The sequence below is a fragment of the Trichosurus vulpecula genome, chromosome 7 (genome assembly GCF_011100635.1).
Source record: "Trichosurus vulpecula isolate mTriVul1 chromosome 7, mTriVul1.pri, whole genome shotgun sequence".
Lineage (NCBI taxonomy): Eukaryota > Metazoa > Chordata > Mammalia > Diprotodontia > Phalangeridae > Trichosurus > Trichosurus vulpecula.
The window spans coordinates 79,450,925-79,470,559 of record NC_050579.1 but is presented as its reverse complement, the minus strand read 5'-3'; the positions used below and the strand labels follow the sequence as shown (position 1 = coordinate 79,470,559).

General features: G+C 36.6%; 1 protein-coding gene across 2 annotated transcripts in view; it reads right to left on the bottom strand.

Moving 5' to 3' along the window:
* LOC118856333 (rho GTPase-activating protein 29-like) overlaps positions 1 to 19,635 on the bottom strand; it is a 76,208-nt gene that overhangs the window by 33,234 nt on the left and 23,339 nt on the right. For both annotated transcript variants that reach the window (XM_036766593.1, XM_036766594.1), the window contains exons 2-9: positions 18,712 to 18,783; positions 7,826 to 7,886; positions 7,288 to 7,425; positions 3,064 to 3,128; positions 2,499 to 2,609; positions 2,302 to 2,382; positions 1,918 to 2,106; positions 1,456 to 1,593 (exon numbers count right to left, since the gene is read on the bottom strand). In XM_036766593.1, coding sequence (XP_036622488.1) covers positions 1,456 to 1,593; positions 1,918 to 2,106; positions 2,302 to 2,382; positions 2,499 to 2,609; positions 3,064 to 3,128; positions 7,288 to 7,425; positions 7,826 to 7,886; positions 18,712 to 18,768 — 840 coding nt within the window. In that variant the 5' untranslated portion in view covers positions 18,769 to 18,783. The remainder of the gene's footprint in view (positions 1 to 1,455; positions 1,594 to 1,917; positions 2,107 to 2,301; positions 2,383 to 2,498; positions 2,610 to 3,063; positions 3,129 to 7,287; positions 7,426 to 7,825; positions 7,887 to 18,711; positions 18,784 to 19,635) is intronic.

Genomic DNA, 19,635 nt, shown 5'->3' with positions numbered 1-19,635 from the left:
GCATTTGTTCCTGGAGGTAATGGGGAGCCACTGGAATTTACTGAGTATGGGGGTAATATGGTCAGTCCAATGATTCAGGACAGTAGTTAAAATGCAATAAGAACAACATGAATTAGAACGATTTTTTAAAAATGACAATAAAGTTAAGAAAGATAAGCACTATTCTATTTCACCTCAGTATTCAACATACTTAGCCACAGTAGGTCAGAAACGTGGTCAATGAGCAGGAAGCACTAGGAATTCCACTAAAACCTTGGATACCAACTCTGCCCAGACTGGGCCTTTTGTTTCAGGTGGCAGAGAAGCTAATCAATGGTGATGTCAAGAAAGGCCTTCTTAACTCCCTTCAAAGGAAACCAATATAGTCAAAATAAAACATACTTCTCCTACCACTAATGTCCATTCTGTATATTCTTGTCCTAATTACTTTCCCAAAATGCTTTTCTCTCCTCTTCTCCAAATCCTACTCATCCTCTGAGGTCCAGAGCGGAGTACCACCAACTCTATATTCACCCTCCAAAATTATTTTCCCTGGGTCACAAGCAATGTTTCTCGTCTCTCATCTCCTACATCAATTATCTGTACCATACCACTGAGTATTTTATTTCATGCTGTGGTTTATTATTTGCTGATCATTTCATGTTTGTTGGTCCTGGATTACTAAATAGATTATAAATTTCTCGAAGCCAAGGATGTAGCCCTATACTGTTCTATGCACCAAAACAATTAACATAAAAGTTTATATTTTTTTTCACATCAAACTGTTTCAAGGCAACCAAATAAAAAAAGGAAATTTCAATAACCAGATGAAAAAGAAACCTCAACAACACTGTTAGCCTCCAACTCTTTCTCAATCCTCAATCTGAGGTAAATTAAATACAGAATGGTTGGCGGGAAACAGTGGAGAAAAATGAAAACAATCATGATCATTTTTCTGTTCCCAAATTATCTTCTGCTCCATTGTGTAAATAGAAAGTTTAACAAGTATTCAAGAACAGCAACTAATAGCTTTGTAGTGTTGATAAAGGGCTGGTTAGGTAGCCAGATTAATTATATATCCCAATCTAAGATAAACTGAATTCTAAGAAACACAAGCGACCTAGTATTTCTATCCGAACCAGAGAAATAACCTTCAGTGGAAAAACTTCACAATACAGCTGAGACATAAGTGATGACAGTAACTTACACGTGCATAGTGCATTTTATATTTTATAAAAGGAAAAGGAAACAACATTCATCACTAACTATAAAAATGGCAAGTTTACTTCACAATTTTACAGATAATCTGTAGGTCCAAAAACTAAACATAATGGGCACCATAAATCAAATTTTCCTGTGAGTCTTCAAAAGACTCCTTTAATTACACAAAAATCTGACAGCTTTTTCCTCCCTCCTTCTATACAGGTTCCAAAATAGATATAACAATCAAGTCTACTGTTCCCTTAAATTACTTACAGCTTTAAGAGTTAGATCACACTGGAAAACAAGTTCACGAAGTTGTGTTAAAATTTCACTTTTAGTATGGTCTAAATCATTTCGTCTTTCTTCCATATCTATCATAACAACTTTGTAGTGTTCATTTGCTTCTTCAACCTGCAGGGAGTCAGAACATTGAAGAGTATGGCAGTTAATAATGAGCAATAGCATTTGAAATGCCTTAATATGGCCTCGATAGTTCTAACTATGGAATATTTGTTTAAAAAAAAATGCAGTGTGACCATTCTTGATCTTAACTATCATCACGTTAAGAGTTGAACAGCAGCATATGTAAACTGCCCAACAGGTAAGCTTTGTGAACCGGCCTTATTTAGTCTAAACCCTCTAGCTGTTCTGCCTGTGGAAAAATACAATAAAATGAAATCAAGAATTTGTTTGCTGCTGCTGCTCCAACTTCCAATGACCAAAAGGAAGACCTACTTTTTGCAAAGCCTCTTCTTCCAGCCTTCGCTTTTTCTCTAACTGCTTGCTGGCCTCTCTCCCAAGCCCTCCACTTGAGCTCAGATACTCCTCTTCAGCACGCACAGTGGAAGACTTGGCTTTTTCATATTCAGTCTGCTGTTGTATACACAAGAGTTTTGCCTTTTTGAGAGATGTCTCTGTCTCTTGCTGTGTAGGGAAAAAAAGGACATTGAAACCCTACATTATACATTCTTTCTGCACATTAGGTACCTTGGCTACAAGAAAGCATTGAAAAGTACTACATAAGGAAATATGGAATATTTGGCAGGGGTTTGCAGATGTGAAGCAAGGGAAGAAAAGCAGTAAGAAAGAAGGAATGTCATATTCCATGATGATACGAACCATTTTCTTCTGTTCTCGTTGCCAAAGCTCTTTAATTGCTTTCCTCTGTTTATCCAATTCATTTTTTCTCCCAAGAAGAGGCTAACAAAAATAAAAATTGCTAGGTTTTGGTTTGTTTGTTCACAAGTAAACATCTACAAGTAAGTCATTTCTGAATTTAAAAGTAATAGAAATTACAAATGCATTTAACTTTTTACCTGAACAAATTTGTTGGCTTGAAGAGCTCCTGCTGTTTGTTGTGAAAGCTGACTGCTCTCAATATCATTATCAAACGCATTTAAGAATAAAGCATGGAATGGCATAAACTCCTAAGATTTAAAATAAGAAAATCAGTTCCAAAGTAGAAATGTGGCTAGGTCATGAAGAAGCAGCTCTGTGAGCTGAAGTGCCATGAGAAACATTGGGCACATACTTGTAGCCAGAAACCAACTGATTTCCAGGTTGTAAAGACAACTTATCTAAGCTTCATTCAGAGTATACTTTCTGATGACTAAAATTAGGGCTAATAATGGTTACGACAATGATCCTGAAGAAAAATCAATTCTAAAGCTAAGGATTAAAATTTGTTTTGGCAGAGAAAAGAGTATCTCATTTTAAAACGAATGTACACCAAAACACTACTGTCTTTGACCAATAAAGTTAGCCCCAAATTAGATATTATGCTTCACAATCAAATATTTTATTCAATCAGGGATAGGTAACTAACAAAACTCTTAAGCTGCCAACTTGTTCTCACACCTCGGAAGTTCAAAGGGTAATTACCTGGAGTCCAATAATGCTTTTAGTTGTCTCTGCCATCTTTGCAACGTTTCTAGCACATTCCAATTCTAGAAGGAAAAAGTTCTAATTAATAGTCATCTTTAAAACAAAAACCATATAGATGTTTCTATTTGACAATAAAAAAATTATATGGATCACATGATCAACAAGATGAAAGTCTAGATACCTTCTTTGATCTTCACAACTCTCAAACATCTCCAAATTAGGAATCATGCACAAGAGATAAAGCTATTTCAGCCATCTCCACGGTCCAAGACACCAAGGATCCAAATAAAGTAACAAGTGAACTAACAGAAAAGAAGGCAAATCTCTAGCTCTTTAACGTGCTTACTCAGCACTCCTTTCCCCCCACCATCCACCTAGCTCTGAAAGCAGGGCCACAGAAGTCAACCCATGGGCTACCAACAGAACTTATACTCACATTCCCACCAATGCCACAGAAAACCAAAAAGGAAAAGATTACTCGGGCAGGAGAGCAGCTGTATAGCTACAGCCTGTAATCAGAGAACAAGGAACTGGGGAAGGATACACATGTGGCTGTGAGGCATTCCACTAAGTGGGACCAGTTCTGTTCCTCCTGAAGTTATTTGAGGCAGAGATTTAAGCCAATAAACCATTAATTGTCTAGCATGGCAAGAAACTGAGACAGCTTTGAGGTCTAACTCCTAGAAAACCAAACTCAAAGGGGAAGAGAGTTAAAAGGTAAACTCAATTTATGATCTTGAGCATGGGAAGATATTAATAAAAGGGAATAGGAACTCCATATCACCTAAAACAGTACAGGCATCTATGAATATTGTAAAACAAAGGAAAATGATGAAACAGAGGACCTATGGATGCTCAAGATAACATAACACCATAGAAGGATATTTCTGAATAGTTTTTTAAAAAAGAAACATGAATAATACAAGTAGAATATATGGCCTCCACTACAGAAATAATTGGCAGACTAGGAAAACTTAGATAGATGTACAATGGCAAGTATAAAAAAAGACAGAAAAGCAACAATAACTAAATGCAAATGCAAATACACAGAAGTAAAGGACAACTGGGAAGAAGAAAAGCAAAAATCAATAACATCTGGGGGCAGCTAGGTGGTGCAGAGCACCGGCCCTGGGGTCAGGAGGACCTGAGTTCAAATCCGGTGCCTCTGACACTTGACACATGTACTAGCTGTGTGACCTTGGGCAAGTCACTTAATCCCAATTTCCCTGCCAAAAAGCAAAAAAAAAAAAAAAAGAATCAATAACATCAGAAGAAAACACTGTATCTAAATAAAATATTAATCTCAAAGACTCAATTTAAGGATTCTGGCTCTCTCAAAAGAATACAAAAAAAAAAAAACCAGAACACAGTAATGCCAGAAATAATAAGAAAAGTGACCAGAAATTCTGAACACAGAAAACAAAGTGCCAATTGAAAGAATCGACACATCACCTCTAGTAAAAAAAAAAATACCTATGTTATAAACTCCAAAAAAAAAAAAAAACCACACAGTAACTAAATTTAACAACTCCACTGATAAACAACAAATCCTGCAAGTAACCAGGAGAAAGATATTCAAATACAAAAGAATATACAAATAACACAAGACCATTTTGCATCTACCAGAAACCTCAGAAGTGAATGGAATAGTGCTGTGAAGAACAAAGGAGCTCAAAATGCAACAAAACATGACCTACACTCTGCATATCTGGGCTTGACATTAGTTAAAAAAGATGTATGCTCCACTGAAAGAGGCTTTTAAAACATTTCTAGAAAGAAAATTAGGTCTGAAGAAATTATGTCTTTCAAAAACCTCAGATAAACAAAAAGGGTAAACAAAGTAACCAAAAACAACAAAACTAAGACAACAACAAAGAGACAATTAAGAAATTTCTTTCTAGATGCACACAGGTGACAAGGGTGAAAACAGAGGTCAAACAGAAGTGATGACTGAAAAATAGCCCTAAAATATTATGGACTAATAAATGTCTTAACACCCAGCCTACAGGTAAATCAATGGATTTTTTTTGGTGGGGGAGGGAGGTTGTGGGACTAAATTATATAATGAGAGGGTGCACAAAAATGGAGGAGGGAAGGAAAAAACAGGGAAATAAGTGACATACTCTAATCAAGTCAATGGTTAATCATGACAGGAAAAATAACTCCTGTAGTCTGTCAGGAAGATAAGAGCCTACAGGAGAATGGATGAAGAAGCAAAGTGAAGGACTGAAAAAGAAGGAAATCTTATTTCAGTAGTGGGAGAGGGTACAACTAATGCATGTTCCATGAGAGATTATATAAAGGAGAATGAGGATCTTACAACAGGTATAACCTGCAGATTTAGTACTTAAAAGAGACCGCTCATTCTGCCTCAGAAGAGGAGTCAGAGGTCCTTGAAGCAACTGACACGCAGAACAGTGAGAGGGCAAGGCTCCAAAGAGGAAAGTTCAAATCAATATGGGAAAGGGGGCAAAGGTTAATAATAAACTGCAAAATAAGGGATATAGGAAAATTCCTACATTAGGGTAATACTCTTATCACTTGCTGAAATTGGTATTTCTAAAAATGAGGTACAACAATAAAAAGTAGGCCAGGAAACAAGATTTACAAGACAATAACTGTTCAGAATAATGAACCCAAAACAGGGATCTTAAAATCTTTAATTCAATGAGGGAGACAGAGACTAACAAAGGAGTAAGTATAAAGTCCATGAATCAAAGAATAAAAGTCTAAAATAGATAGAAAGGGAAGATAAATAATGAAGAGAACAAGGGAAAGAAATCCTTTTTTAGAAAAAGGTACAAAAAAAGCAATTTGTAGAATGAATAAAACAAGTTGAAGGATAAGAAACGAAGAGATTTTACTTGAGCACTTAATTGAGAGGTAAAAAAAAAAGGAACAACTAGATAAAAGAAAATGGAACTAATCAGTCAAGCGAAACTCCAATACTAGGAAAAGAGATAACAAATGATGTGGAGGGAGAGAGGCTTAAAGATAACGGAGAGAAAGAAAGAACAGGGCTGCCCTAAAACTGATTAAGGCTACAATAAATAAGAGACATAGTACTGTGTTTACAGAGAAAGAGGGAAAAATGCAAATTTAGAAAGAAAAAATAGTATCTGAAACAAATGGAGAAAAATACAATTTTCCTAAATTTTCATAACTTTAAATCTGAATGGATTAAACATAATAAAATGAAAAACAATGACAGAATGGATAACAGAACAAAACCTCTCAATCTGTTGCTTATAAGAAATACATTTAAGGCCATGCATAGAATTAAGCATTGCTTAATAAGTACCACTAACAGGCCTGATACAGGGGGGGAAAATATTAAGTAGGCTATGGTATTATATAGTGAAATATGGCCAGAAAATTGAAAAATAAGTCCAGATAAGTCTATCTAACGAGGTTAAATTCTGAATCAAAGCCAAGTAAAATTGAAAAGCATAAGTTCTTAAAACTTCATGAGAAATGATCTGATGTCAGGTTATTCCAGAAATCATTTACAAGGTATATCAAAATCAGAACGCTCAACCCAAACTCATACCTCTTCTCTTGACAGAACTTGAAAATAAGTATCAATGATAATGACAAAGACACTGTATGATCATAAAATACCTTTTGATTTGTTAAAGATTAAATTTTATTCAGCATAAAAAATAGAAAGAAATACATTTAAAAAATAAAGACACACACACACAGAACAAAAGGGAGGACTAGAAAAAACCTTTACTGGATATCAGCTGAATCCAAAAAAGCAGGAGTTGCAATCATGCTACCAGATAAAGTAAACCAATCGATAAATTATATGTTATTGTTCAGTTATGTCTGACTCTTCATGATGTCATTGGGGTTTTTCTTGGCAAAGATACTGGAGTAGTTAGCCATTTTCTTCTCCAGTTCATTTTATAGATGAGGAAAACAGAGTTAAGTGACTTTCCCAGGGTCATACAGCTAATAAGTATCTGAGGCTAGATTTGAACTCATGAAGGTAAGTCTTCCTGATTCCAAGCCCTGTGCTCCATCCACTGCAGCACCTAGCTGCTCAAGTACATATAAGACCATTTCATTATTTCAACAATATGAAACAATTATTTTTACTTTCTTCAAGGAAACTACAATGCAGAAATCACATTAGTGATGACTCTATCAGACAATTCATGAATAGTTTAATTCTACAACAACAAAGCTAATTAAATGCCTCAAAGAACCACTTACCCAGGCTAATTTTTTTCTCAACCCACGTAACTATATCTTTGGTATATTTTGACCACATTTTGGCATATGACAAAGCCAATTCAACTCCATCATCATTTCTCAGAAGCATGTTATCCAGTTCTTTGGGCCACAAAGGTCCTGAAAAAGAAAATATTAAATGAAGAACATTTAAATACTACCAGGAAAGTTGGTATCAGTTCTCTAAGCAAGAAGAGCAGCTCAGGTGATCTCTAATGAAAACTGATGCTAATACAGCTGATAGGCTTTTAGGACAATTTAAACACCATAGTTTGAATTATATTTCTGTCTGTCTATATTTGTTTTTTCTTCCCTCTATAAAATAGCCTTCAAGTCATAAAAGCTACATCAGTCCAGACCAGACCCAGCTTTGGTTTTGTCCATTTCCGAATTTGAGTAATATGGAAATGCTACACAGTTGGAGAATGACTCCAATATTAGCAAGCAGACATAACTTTTTGCGAGCACACTAACTGGAAAGGACAAATGCCAAAAGTATAATATATATATTCTTAAGTACCTTGAAGATTATCTTTTTCATGAAGCAATCCTACTGATTCCACAGAATTGTTTTCCAAGGACTGCAACGTAAAAAACAAAAATGTATAGATTAGAGAAAAATAAAAGCTACGCAAAAAAAATTTAGTCTACTCATTCAGAAGATTTTTTTATGCCTACCATTCCCTTCTCCAGCTCAAATAAGGAACTGAACAAACAGAATTAAGTGACTTGCCCAGGCTCACACAGCTAGCAAACATGTGAGGTCCAATTTGAACTCAGAAAGGTAAGTCCTTCTTGACTTCAGGCCTGACCTATCTATTGAGCCACCTAGTTACCCCAAGCTGTTCATACAAACCTTAAAACTAATAAATTAGGAAATAAGAAACAATGTATAAGTACTAAGAAAGAAAAATCTCTTCCCTCCATCTTTTATCTTTGTCTTTATAGGCATGTAAAAGTAGTATTTCCCTAAAAAACTTAATGTTTTCAGCCAGGATTAAATATGTAACAGCAGCTCATTTTTATACTTTTCCCTTAACTAAAACTTATTTGATTAATAGCACACAGATCAACATCTTGGGATTTTCTCTTAATCTCTACTATCTAATATAATAGCCTTCCTGACACAAATTCTATCAGTATAAATTGAAAAATGGCACTTTTTAAAGGAAAACAGAATTGTAAAAAGAAAAAAGAATACTCTTAATAAAATTAACCTTACACCTCCAAAAAAAAGCCTAGGAGGGGGGCGGAGCCAAGATGGCGACTGGAAAACAGGGACTGGCTTAAGCTCTCCCCCAAATCCCTCCAAACACCTGTAAAAAATGGCTCTGAACAAATTCTAGAGCTATAGAACCCACGAAATAACAGAGGGAAACAAGTCTCCAGCCTAAGACAGCCTGGATGGTCACTGGGAAGGGTCTATCACACCAAGCTGGGAGCAGAGGGCAGCCCAGCATGGGCCACGCTAGAACCGACCAGACCAGGAGTCAGGTGAAGTAGGCCTTAGAATCCTGAATCACTGAGCTGAGGCAGTTACCAGACTTCTCAACCTACAAACACCAAAGACAAATGAGCAGCTCAGTGAGAAAACTGCTAGATCTGGGTGAGAGAAGTGCCCAATCCGGCCCTGGGGGGTGGTGGAGCTTGCAGCGGCAGCAGCAAGAAGCTCTTGTGGCTGCTTCCAGAATCCCTGGCCCACATGGTGGGAGGAATCAAGCAGCGGATCAGAGCAGGATTGCAGGGATTGCTTTGTTGGTGCAGAGGCAGGGTTCTCTTGCTTTGCCCTACTTGGATCTGGGTCATGGTCCTGGTTGGTGGTTCTTGGGGGAGGAGGAGGAGTGCTGCTGTGGCAGAGCTTGCAGTGAAGTAGCTCTGAAAACAACAGAGCAAGACACCTGAAGCTTGGGGCAAAGTACTCTCCACACTAAAGGCAGTCATACCCTGACAAAAAGCTCAAGGGTTAAGTGGCAGCAAAAAGGACTCAGACTTAGACTATAGAATTTTTTTTTGGTGACAAAGAAGATCAAAACATACAGCCAGAAGAAGTCAACAAAGTCAAAAAGCTTACAACAAAAGCCTCCAATAAAAATACGAATTGGTGTCAGGCCAAGGAAGAGCTCAAAAAGGATTTGGAAAACCAAGTAAGAGAAATACAGGAAAAACTGGGAAGAGAAGTGAGAGTGATGCGAGAAAATCATGAAAAACAAGTCAATGACTTACTAAAAGAGACCCAAAGAAATACTTAAGAAAAAAACACCTTAAAAAACAGAATAACCCCAAATGGCAAAAGAGTTCCAAAAAGCCAATGAGGAGAAAAATGCCTTGAAAGACAGAATTAGCCAAATGCAAAAGGTGGTCCAAAAGACCGCTGAAGAAAACACTACCTTAAAAATTAGACTGGAGCAAGTGGAAGCTAGTGACTTGATGAGAAATCAAGATACTATAAAACAGAACCAAAGGAATGAAAAAATGGAAGACAATGTGAAATATCTCACTGGAAAAACCACTGACCTGGAGAATAGATCCAGAAGAGATAACTTAAAAATTATTGGACTACCTGAAAGCCATGATCCTAGACATCATCTTTCAAGAAATTGTCAAGGAAAACTGCCCTGATATTCTAGAACCAGAGGTAAAATAGAAATTGAAAGAATCCACTGATCACCCCCTGATAAAGATTCCAAAAAGAAAACTCCTAGGAATATTGTAACCAAATTCCACAGTTCCCAAGTCAAGGAGATAATACTGCAAGCAGCCAGAAAGAAACAATTTGGTATTGTGGAAACACAATCAGGATAATAGAAGATCTAGCAGCTTCTACATTAAGGGATTGAAGGGCTTGGAATATGAGATTCTGGAGGTCAAAGGAGCTAGGATTAAAACCAAGAATCACCTACCCAGCAAAACTGAGTATCATGCTCCAAGGTAAAATATAGACTTTCAATAAAATAGAGGACTTCCAAGCTTTCTGAAGTGAAAAGGCCAGAGCTGAATAGAAAATCTGACTTTCAAACACAAGAATCAAGAGAAGCATGAAAATGTAAACAAGAAAGAGAAATCATAAGGGACTTACTAAAGTGGAACTATTTTGTTTACATTCCTACATGGAAAGATGACGTGTGTAATTCATGAGACCTTTCTCAGTATTAGGGTAGCTGAAGGTAATATACATATGTATAGACAAAGGGCACAGGGTGAGTAGAATATGAAGGGATAATATCTAAAAAATAATAATAATGAAATTAAGGGGTGAGAAAAGAATATATTGGGAAAAGGAGAAAGGGAGAGATAGAATGGGTTAAATTACCTCATTAAAGTGGCAAGAAAAAGCAGTTCTACTGGAAGGGAAGAGGGGGCAGATGAAAGGGAATGAGTGAATCTTGCTCTCATTGGATTTGACTTGAGGACTGAATAACATACACACTCAATTGGGTATCTTACCCCTACAGGAAAGTAGGGGGGAAGGAGATAAGAGAGGGGGGATGATAGAAGGGAGGACAGATAGGGGGAGGAGGTAATCAAAAGCAAACACTTTTGAAAAGAGACAGGGTCGAGGGAGAAAACTGAATAAAGGGAGACAGGATAGGATGGAGGGAAATATAGTCTTTCACAACATGACTATTATGGAAGTGTTTTGCATAATGATACATGTGTGGCCTATATTGAATTGCTTGCCTTCTTACGGAGGGTGCGCGGAGAGGGAAGAAGGGAGAGAATCTGGAACTCAAAGTTCTAGAAAAAAATGTTCAAAAAAACCAATTGTTTTTACATGCAACTGGGAAATAAGATATACAGGCAATGGGGTATAGAAATCTATCTTGCCCTACAAGAAAGTAAGGGATAAGGGGGGTGGGGAGTAGGGTAACAGAAGGGAGGGCAGACTGGGGAAAGGGGCAATCTGAATATATGCCATCTTGGACTGGGGGGAAGGTAGAAATGGGGAGAAAATCTGTAACTCAAAATCTTGTGGAAATCAATGTTGAAAACTAAAAATATTAAATAATAAATAAATAATAAAAATAATAAAAGGAAAAAAAAGAACTTAGGAACTATATAAACAAAATCATAAAAAAACTTCATATCCAAATAAAACAGAGAAATATTAATTGTTCATGAGTAGGCAGGGCCAATATAATAAAAATGACTATTTTATCAAAATTTAAATATTCAATACCATCTCAATTAAATTACAAAAAATAATTTTCTGAGCTAGAAAAAATAACAATTCATTTGGAAGAACTAAAGGTCAAGAATATTAAAGGAACTAACGGGAAAAAAATACAAACGATGGTGGTTTAACAGTACCAAATCTTACTATACTATAAGGCAGTAATTATCAAAACTATCTGGTGCTGGCTAAGAAATACAAAAGTAAATTAGTGGAACACAGTAGACATACAATTTACTGAAGCAAATGAATATAACAACTTAGTGTTTGACAAGTTTAAAGACTTAAGTTTTCAAGAGAAGAATTTTTTTGGTAAAAACTGCTGGGAAAACTGGAAAGCGATCAGGCAGAAATTGGATATAGATCAATATCCTACACCCTTTGCCAAGATAAGATCAAAATGGATACATGACCTAGATATAAAAGGAGATATTACATGTGACATGTTATCTATCAGACTTATGGATAGGTGAACAATTTATGAACAAACAAGAGATTGTGAGCATTGTTAGATGTAAAACTGATAATTTTAATTACATAAAATGAAAAAGATTTTGTACAAATAAAACCCACATAGCCCAAATGAGAAGGAAAGCAGAAAACTGGGGAAAAAAATTTTATAGACAAGGTCTCCTATCTCAAATACATAAAGAACAATGTCAAATCTGAAATATGAGTCATTCCTCAATTGATAAACAGTCAAAGGATATCAATGGTAGTTTTCCAATGAAGAAATTATAACAATTTGTAGCCATATGAAAAAATGCTCTAAATCATTATTGATTAGAGAAATAAAAATTAAAATGACCTTGAGACATCATTTTACGCTTATCAGATTGGCTGAAATTATATGGAAGGGCAAAGTGACAAATGTTGGAGGGAATATGAAAAAACTGGGACCTTAATTCATTATTGGTGGATCTGTGCGCTGATCCAACTATTTTGGAGAGCAATATGGGAATATGTCCCAAGAGTTACTAAACTGCCTATACCCTTTGACCCAGCAATACCACTATTAGGTCTGTTTCCCAAAATGATTAGACTAAAAAAGGACTTATATGTTCTAAAATATTTATAGCAGCTCTCTTTGTGGTAGCAAAGAACTGGAAATTGCAGAGATGCTAATCAACTGGAGAATGGCTAAACAAATGGTAGTATATGCTTGTGATGTAATATTACTCTGCTATAGGAAATAATGAGCTCAATGATTTTAGAAAAACATGGAAAGACTGGCACAAAATAATGTGAAGAGCAAAATGAGCAGAACCAAGAGAATTTCGTACACAGTAACAGCAGTATTGTTTTAAGAACAACTTTGAGCCACTAGGTCATTCTATTATAAACATCCAAATTAACTATAAAGGTCCTTCCCTTCCTCAGAAGAAAGATGTTGTTTGCAACCAGAAAAAGAAATGACATATGTGTGCATATGCGCACGCATGTATGTGTATGTATATGTATGTATACACATACGTGTGTGTAGTATATATATGCATACATATACTCTCTCTCTCTATACACATACACACACACACACACACACACACACACACAATGGTAGCCATCTCTAGGGTGGGGGGAGGGGAAGAAAGTTACATGATAAATTTGTTGTATATTTAAAAGGAATAGCAAGTTATACATAAAAGATAAGCATTTTAAGTTGCAATCCTCTTTTTTTCTATTTTACTTTGTTATGGAAATTCCTGTTTTATTTCTTAAGTTCAGAATTTCAAAAAACTAATTTAAAAAAATAAAAATAACCACTAGCTGAAAAACTATAGATTAATGGTGGCAAGGAGGTTAAGGTGATTTGGGGGGGAAAGCGTACTCAAAAAATTTACTCTACCCAAATCTAAGATGATTTTGTTTTCATTTTTCTAAATTTCTGTGAGATTTGGATATTCCTAAGGAAATAAACTAATTTAGCTTCACATTTTCTAGAGTTAAGAGTAACAATTCTAAGTGAAAATATTATGGGACTAATAAACTGCAAATTAATTGAAGATCTTAAAACTGATTAACCTTCTTGCTTTTATCACCAATCAATCTTTTCAGAAAGAGCTACATAGTCTTGTAAGACAATTATGTTGCATAACAGATGAACCAAAGTTCCACTCACATTTTGCACAATTTCAAAAAAGGTTTAAGGAATTCATTAGTAATTTACTTTTTTATTATTATTTAATAGACCCATTTGTACTGTAGGCAGAATGACAGAAGAAAAAAAGTATTGATTCCCTTCTCCTCACCAAACAAAGCAACTGAATAAGAACAAAACAAAAGTTATTAAATGCTAGATACTGGCCAAGGAATAATCAATCAATTATTTATTAAGCACCTACTATGTGCCAGACACTGTGCTAGGCACCGGGGATACAAAAAGTTAAAATAAATCCTACTCACAAGGTGCTTCCAGTCAAATGGTGGGAATGGGAATTTCAGAATATAAAGAGAATAAATACAGAGTAGTTAAATTGAAGGTAGTATAGGGAAGAGGAAATTTGCTGTTTGAGCGATCAGAAAAACTTCAGGTAGAAAGTAGTACTAATGTGAGGCTTAGAAGGGCAGAAAAGGGATTCTCTGATTCATGCAGTGGTGGAAAATGCAAGGGGGAGTGGGGCCTGGGTGGGGGGGAGCAGGGCTTGGCACCAGAGATGGGAGAAAACAGAGAGAAAGCTGTTTGGCTGGGTCATAGAGCTCAAGAGAGTATGTAATATCCAGCAAGGCTGAAGAGAGATGAAGGGGCTTTAAACACTAAACAAAGGAGTTAATATTTGATCCTAAAGGCAATAGGAAGCTACTAGAGTTGACTGAGGAGGGGACTCACATGGTCAGAGTTACACTTAAGGAAAATTACTTTGGTAATAGTGTGTAGGATGGACTTTAGTAGAAAGATACTTGAGGCTGGAAGACCAATCAGGTTGTTTCAGTAGCTAGGCAAGAGGTGATAAGGGCCTGAACTAAGGTGCCCAGTGTGAGTAAAAAGGTGGCACTGGATGGGAGAAATGTTGTGAAGGTAGATTTAAAAGATCTGGTAATGGACTGAATATGGGGGGCAAGGGGGAGGGGGCGGCAGTGAGGAGTTTCAGAGAATGTAAATTTTATGAGAAACTGAGGCCTTGGAAGGATGCCAGTGTCTTTAACAAAAATAGTAAAGTTTGGAAGAAGAAAGGGCTGGGGAAAGACGACTATTTCCATTCTGGTAACGTTAAGCATGAAATGTCCTGGGGACATACAGTATGAAATACTCAATTGGCAAATGGCGTATGAGATGGAAGCTCAGAGGAAAGCCTGGCATAGATGTGGGAATCATGCTCATGGACACAAGGGAGCTGATAAAGTTATTGGGGTATGGGGGGCGAGAAGCAGGGTTGAAAGGGAAAGGGCATGAAAACAAGTGGGAAGGTGAGGAGGAGAGGGAGGAGAAAGGGGAGAGAAGAGGACCTTGGGCAGAGCCTTGGAGGAACACTCACAGTGACAGTGTGGGATATGGATGATTAAAGGAGACTGAGAAGGAGCCACCATACAGAGAGGAGAAAAACCCAAGAGAATAGGGTAATAAAAACCTAGAAGGAAGAGAGTGAGTGCTCAGAAGTGCCACATGAAGCATTTGGCAAATGGTAAATCTGGAGAGAACAGGTTCAGTTGAGCAATGAGATCAGGGGCCAGATTCCAAAAGGCTGAGGAGTGAATCCCAAGAGAGGAAGAGAAGCAGTGTTTTCAACTTTTTAAAGGATACAACATTTTCTCAAAACAGTAACATTTTCTTAAAATTCAATACATATGGAAAATAATTCTCTACATAATAAAGGCTGAATATCATTTGTACAACCAAGGCAATGAGGTCTTTCATGATATACCATAGACCCCAAAGCAATAATCTTTTCAATTTTGTTTCATTACTCTCAACTCATCCCCATCATTAACAAAACAAGGTCAAAATCACAAATCCTGATCTGCAAATGAGTGATGGTCTTCTAAAAGGATATTTTAACTTCTTTTGGTTTTGCTGATTATTTTGCACAAAACATAAGCCATAGTTATTGTTAAATGAGAATGAAGGGGTCACTTCAAATTGGCCTAGCTGCCTAAAACACATCCTGAGCAAACAACCTGGAATGTAACGAAACAACAGGCCACTCTCACACATAATTCAAGGTGGAGACAGTATTAATTTAGTGCTAATGTAAATGCTAAGTTGACACCTTCCACATTTTACAGAACCACAAAACTACTACAGGGCTGGAAGAGACCTAAGATCCTGAAACCTTTAAGTATTACATAAAAGTGGTCAATGAGCTAACTTTCCTCCTATTTATACTTAGGTGTGTGAATTGGCACATATTTTCTACACTTGGCAGCATAGATTTTCCTTCATTTCTCAAAAAGAAATCAGAAAGCAGAAAGACATAACTAGGAGATAACATCTCCCTTAAACTAAGCTTCAACAAGACCCAAGGCTACAGCCTGACTTGAGAACAAGGAAAGAAAAACACCTGTGAACATATCCTTAACTTAAAACCAGCAACTGAAAAGTCAATTTCTACTTTTGGACACAGAAAGCTCTGTTAATCACAATACAGTTTTTCTAGTATTAGAATTTACAAATGTTTTGGGATCTGGACTTGTGATGTCATCTATGTAAGGAAGTCCAGATGACAAAACTTCTCTACCAATGCAGATCTTAACGACAGTTCTGCAACTCAGTCCTAACTAAGAGAATGAGCTTGCTAGGGGATACTGAGAGATTCAGTAATCTGCTGAGAATCACAAAGCCAATCTTTATGTCAGAGGAAGCACCTGAACCCAAATCTTCCAGCCGCTGAAGTCAGCTCTCTATCCACTGCACCACACTGTCTCTTGTCAAATACATATGTAGAGATTCTGAAGCAGGTTAAGGCCCAGATGATATTTTTAGTTGGTTTTTTAAAAGATGTTTTAGAGCTTAGATATTTCCTGTTACTTATCTTATCCTTCTGCTATCTGCATTATTATTATGTTGCTAAGGAGATCTAATAAGAAGAGAATTTAACTCAATCAAGAAAATTTGATTTCCACTAACTGTCACCTGTAAATCTAAATTCCCTGGCTATTATTTCCCTAGTAAAAGATGGAGATAGCATGTAGCCCTGTCATCAAATGGCAGGAAAAAATATAAAGTGGACAACAAGCAACTCTGAAAACAAAAGGAGGTCACAGGAAAAGGGAAAAGTCAAAGGAAAGCACAGGTGGTCCTGCTACTGCTCTAATCCCATGCATACCACATTTCTACTTTACAGTCCTTTCCATATGAAGTTGACTACGCTTTATTCTCAACTGAGGTACCAAATATGAAGACTGCAGCATGCATATAATCTCTCAAATATTAGGAAAGAAAAGTAAAAAAAAAACAGTAAAGCTGCATCATTTTTTCATATAAAAAGGAAAATGATGAAAAAAGAAACTCTTCACTCTCTCAAAAACTCAGTGGAAGCCTATGAAGAATGCTTCAAATAGAAGAGGAAAGTTACACAAAGCATCAACTGAGCCCTGCCAACTAGCAGCACATCTCTAAGCAGTAGGTCCCATGGAGACGATTTATTACAATGAGCACACTGCTAAAGAATGTCAGAACACCAACCTCTATTATTTTATCATCACTCAAACTCCGTTCACCACTGTGACTCAGTGATCTCTATCCTGCAATACAAGATCACTGGAAAATTAACTCTTCACATTCAATAGCTGAGACCAGGGGTTGGCAAGGCCTGAGAGCCACCCTCACACCTTTTTCTGTATGGCCTGCGGGCTAAGAATGGTTTTTACATTTTCAAATACAGCATTATTTTAAAACATAAAGACCATTCTTAACTTGGCAGCTGTACAAAAACAGGTCCCATGGACCATAAACTATGATAAATGCCCACTTTTCTAGAACACAGCCCCCAAACTTGTAACAACTGCGGCTTGGAATTGGTAAAGCCAGGTCACAAATTGGTGAAAGTTAATCCTCATTTCATTTTATATCATTGCTATATTCAAATACAGGGCAGCTAGGTGGTGCAGGATAGAGGACAGGGCTTGGAGTCAAGAAGACGTATCTTCTTGAGTTCAAATCTGGCCTCAGATACTTACTAGTCATTTAACCCTGATAATTCAGTTTTCTCATCTGTAAAATGAGCTGGAAGAGGAAATGGCAAACCACCAGCATCTTTGCCAAGAAAACCCCAAATGGGGTCACAAAGAGTCACTCAATGGAAATGACTCAACAACAACAACAATATTCAAATATGCTGTGAAATACACAGAATTCTGTAGGCTTCCCACTATAAATAAGCCGTATTACCTTTGTTTAAGTTTTATATAGTTATATAGTGACCAAATGAAAAAACAAAATTTACCAATGGAGCAACTATAAAAATGCTTTTGACTGTTACATTTAAATTAAATTCATGTCACACTTTAGAATCTATTACAGATCTCAAGTTTTTATATTTTAAATATGCTTATTAGTTTCCTTTTCAAATTATACACAGGAAATATTTTACAAATTTCTCTATTTGCACAAGTGTCAGTTAGAAGACAACGATTTATACAGCAAATACAGCATTTTTTTTTTTACAAACTGAGGAATAGGATCCCCTTCCCCCTATCCCAAGGCAGGCTGAAAGTGGAGTTTTGGGGAGAATCCCATTGATGGTAGCTGAAGAGCTCTTAAGAACTATTTGGTGATAGCAGAGACAACCTGTATGGCATTTGAGCAGGTTGAGACATTCTCACCTATGCCTTTCAAGTTGAAATGAAGAGGTCAAACATCTACTACACTTAAGGCTGAGTGTCAGACACTGAGGAAATAGTTGAAAAATATTCAAGATGAATCTGCACTCTACATCTTAATATCTCTAGGATCTTCTGTAATGCTAAAAACCATTTTTGATAGAAAAATGACTAAGTATGAATGTATGCGAGAATTATTACTCTAAAAGTAGGAAAAGATTGTTTGAGACTACTGACAATACAATACTATTTGTATGAGAGCCTATGAAAAGGTTTCTAATTAAAATTATAGTTCCTGAAACTAACTATAAAGCATAATCATTGAACCTAATCCTGTGTATACTTGCTTTAACTGTCAACATCTTAAGGACTTCAGTTAAAAAAGCTGAATTATGGTAAGATAGGCCAGATTAAAAGGTCAAGAAATACTGAAGTGCTTGCTAAACATAAAACTCTGTCCACAATTAAACTTGGCTTACCTGATTTTTCAGAGACACAGGAAGTTCCAAAGACGAATCACTGCCTACATCTCCCATAAGGAAATCGAAACACTGTCATGGGAAAAAAAAAAAAAGACAAAAGTTATGACAGAAGTTAGTTTTTGTAAAAAATTATTCTGAGGTGTTTATTTTTGAAAGAAATTAATAAAATATTATTAGTGATTCCGCACTCCCATCCCCTCCAAGACAGGGGAAGCAGCACAACAGGGTGGAAACAACACTGAACCTAGAGTCAGAGGGCCTGGCTTCAAACCTGAGGTCTGCTCCTTACTATCTTTGTGGACTTGGCTTAAGTTATTTTGCCTCTTTGAGACTCAAGTCCCTCATCTCTAAAACGGGGGGATTAAATTAAATGACCTCTTAAGTACCTTCCAGTTCTAAATCCCATAAAATGGTCCAACACCATATAAAGTCTTGGAGTTTACATACCAAACTTGGGAGAACACATTTGTCTTTTTTTTTTTTTTTTGGAGGGGAGAAGGCAGGGCATTAGGGTTAAGTGACTTGCCCAAGGTCACATAGCTAGTAAATATGTCAAGTGTCTGAGGCCGCATTTGAACTCAGGTCCTCCTGACTCCAGGGTGGGTGCTCTATTCACCTAGCTGCCCCAACGCATTTGTCTCTAATGAACTACTACCTACCTAGCAGTTCTAAGCCTGATAATGAAGTAGTACAGGACATAGCTGTACAAAATCTATAATGTTATTTAATCCTTAGCTTAGTTATACAGTTTCTTGGGCACTGAAACAAAAAATACTCTCACTCTGCCCTGGGCCTAAATTTCCTTAAATGACAAATTTTTACTTAGTTGTTACCAAAAGAGAGTGCCAATGTTTCAATAAGGAAATTATTTCACTGAAAAGATGTCTCTTTTTTCTTCACTGATGTCATTGAAGTCCACGG